The sequence below is a fragment of the Octopus bimaculoides genome, chromosome 11 (genome assembly GCF_046866305.1).
Source record: "Octopus bimaculoides isolate indiv1 chromosome 11, ASM4686630v1, whole genome shotgun sequence".
Taxonomy (NCBI): Eukaryota; Metazoa; Mollusca; class Cephalopoda; order Octopoda; family Octopodidae; genus Octopus; species Octopus bimaculoides.
Genome location: NC_142938.1, coordinates 9,992,759 through 9,995,258, shown reverse-complemented (window position 1 = coordinate 9,995,258; position 2,500 = coordinate 9,992,759). Strand labels below are relative to the sequence as shown.

The 2,500-nt window shown below is 40.0% G+C and overlaps 1 protein-coding gene across 2 annotated transcripts in view; it reads left to right on the top strand.

The window, feature by feature from the left end:
* Nucleotides 1-2,500, top strand: part of LOC106870489 (dynein axonemal heavy chain 7) — a 255,489-nt gene that overhangs the window by 198,030 nt on the left and 54,959 nt on the right. For both annotated transcript variants that reach the window (XM_089359464.1, XM_089359463.1), the window contains 2 exons: nt 1,167-1,391; nt 1,871-2,050. In XM_089359464.1, coding sequence (XP_089215590.1) covers nt 1,167-1,391; nt 1,871-2,050 — 405 coding nt within the window. The remainder of the gene's footprint in view (nt 1-1,166; nt 1,392-1,870; nt 2,051-2,500) is intronic.

Genomic DNA, 2,500 nt, shown 5'->3' with positions numbered 1-2,500 from the left:
TGTTTTTTTTTTTTTTTTTCTTCAGCATGGTAAACGTGTTATTTATGACACTGAAGCAATATATAACATTAAACTGTACTGTGAGGTAAAAAATGAATTAAATGAGCCAACGAAATTTGAATGGTTGGGTTGGTGTATTGATGGTCTCAGTTCTAAGTAATCGCACGATTTGTTTAATGTAGGAGATAAACTTCCATATTAACCCTGTTACTGTCAGTCAAAATGCAGATGATACACAATGAGAAAGTGAAATATAGAAAGGAGAAACAGAGAGAGGATTTCTGTAAATCCACCCCTGTCACTTAGTTGCCTACCAGTGGCACAGTTAGTGTGTGTGCCACTTGGAGCACCCCTTGAGTTTTCCAGTACCCTCCTTCCACACTGCCCCCTATGCAAGCTCATTCACTAGACCCAAAAGTGCTGCCCCCCTCCCCTCATATATACATATTCAGCTCACAATCATAGTGTGCATGGACGACTGCTGGTCTCCCATAAACAATCTTGCCCTGACTGATGCCTCAGAGGGTAACTTTCTAGGTGCAATCTCATGGTCATTCATGACTAAAGGAGGTCTTTACTTTACTACCAAGATTACCTCTCCTTCTATCAAACTTTCCTATTTCTCCAATCTATACCCTGCTCCTGCTCAGTTGAAGGGTCTCATCTTGTGGATACTTAGTGACCTCATCAATGCTGACCCCACATAAAAAGCATCCAGTACCCTCTGTTAAGTGGTTGGCATTACGAAAGGCATCAAGCTGTATAAACCTTGTCAAAGCAGACATAGAACATGGTGGAACCCTCTAGCCCATCTGTTTTTGTCAAACCATCCAACCCATGCCAGCATGGAAAAAAAGGATGTTAAATGGTGATGGTGATGATGGTGATGGTGAGGATCAGCTGGTAGAATTATTAGCATGTCAGACAAAATGCTTAGTAACAATTTTCCAACTTTTTACATGCTAAGCTCAAATCTCAACAAGATCAACTTTCCCTTGCATCCTTTTCAGGGTTGATAATATGAGTTACCAGTCAAGTACAGGGGTCAATATAATTCAACTAACTCCACCCCACCAAATTACTAGCCTTGTGCCAAAATTTGAATCAATATGTTTTTTCATTGTATTTGTATTTGTTTTTGTTTTTTTTTTTGTTATGTTTTGTAGATTATTCCAGCAATCACAAACTACGTGGCTGAAAAACTGGGCAAAAAATTCATCGAACCACCACCATTTGATTTAGCAAAGAGCTTCACAGATTCTAATTCTTGTTCACCTCTGATATTTATTTTATCTCCCGGAGCTGATCCGACAATGAGTTTGCTTAAATTTGCTGAAGACAAAGGATTTGGAGGCAAAAGGTTTCAATCCATCTCGCTTGGACAAGGACAGGTATAGCTCAAAATCTCTTTCCCTGTTTTACTTTTGACAATTTATTAATCAAATATACTCACACACACACAAAAACACATTTCTACATATTACATATATACGTCCCTCACTGCCTTGTGAGTGCCTTGAAAAGGAAAAGGTTTGTGGAGTCAACCTCAGCAGTAAATCAAGGACTGAAGCCCCTCAGGTACACCACTGTGGAGGCATGTGGTTTAGTGGTTAGGGTGTTGGACTCATGATCGTAAGATTGTGGTTTTGATTCCTGGATCAGGCGACCTGTTGTGTTCTTGGTGTGTGTATGTGTGTGTGTGTGTGTGTGTGTGTGTGTGTTTGTGTACTTGTGTTTATATATGCATATACAAACACCTTTGTACACATATAAATCAAATCAGAATATTTATTGAGAAACAAATATACACTAGTACTACTACTACTACTACTACTATTTCTGTATCTGAATATCAAAATTCCTTCCACAGGGTCCAATTGCAGCAAAGATGATTGCCGTGGCTAAAACAGAGGGTCACTGGGTCTTGTTGCAGAACTGCCATTTAGCCGTGTCTTGGATGGACGCTATGGAAAAGATCTGCGAGGAATTAAACCCTGAAGACACTGCTCCGGAATTCCGACTTTGGTTGACCAGTTATCCCTCCCCAAAGGTAAAGGAAACAAATCTTAGTTGTGATTTCATTGATGTTCTTCTGTTTGTATTATTATGACAGTGGGAAAGGCAGTGAGCACAGGAGTGGCTGTGTGGTAAGTAGCTTGCTTACCAACCACATGGTTCCGGGTTCAGTCCCACTGCGTGGCACCTTGGGCAAATGTCTTCTACTATAGCCTCGGGCCGACCAAAGCCTTGTGAGTGGTAGATTTGGTAGACGGAAACTGAAAGAAGCCCGTTGTATATATGTATATGTATATTAAGATACAGAAATAAATTTATTTCTCAAACGCGTGATAATGCTATAAATAGCATGATCAGGATAAATTATCCATATAATGCAGAAAACTACGTTGCCGGCCAGCCATGAGACTCGAACTCACATCTCTGTGATTACATGTAAAGTGTTTTACCATTAAACCAAACTGCCCAGCAACGAATTCTTCTG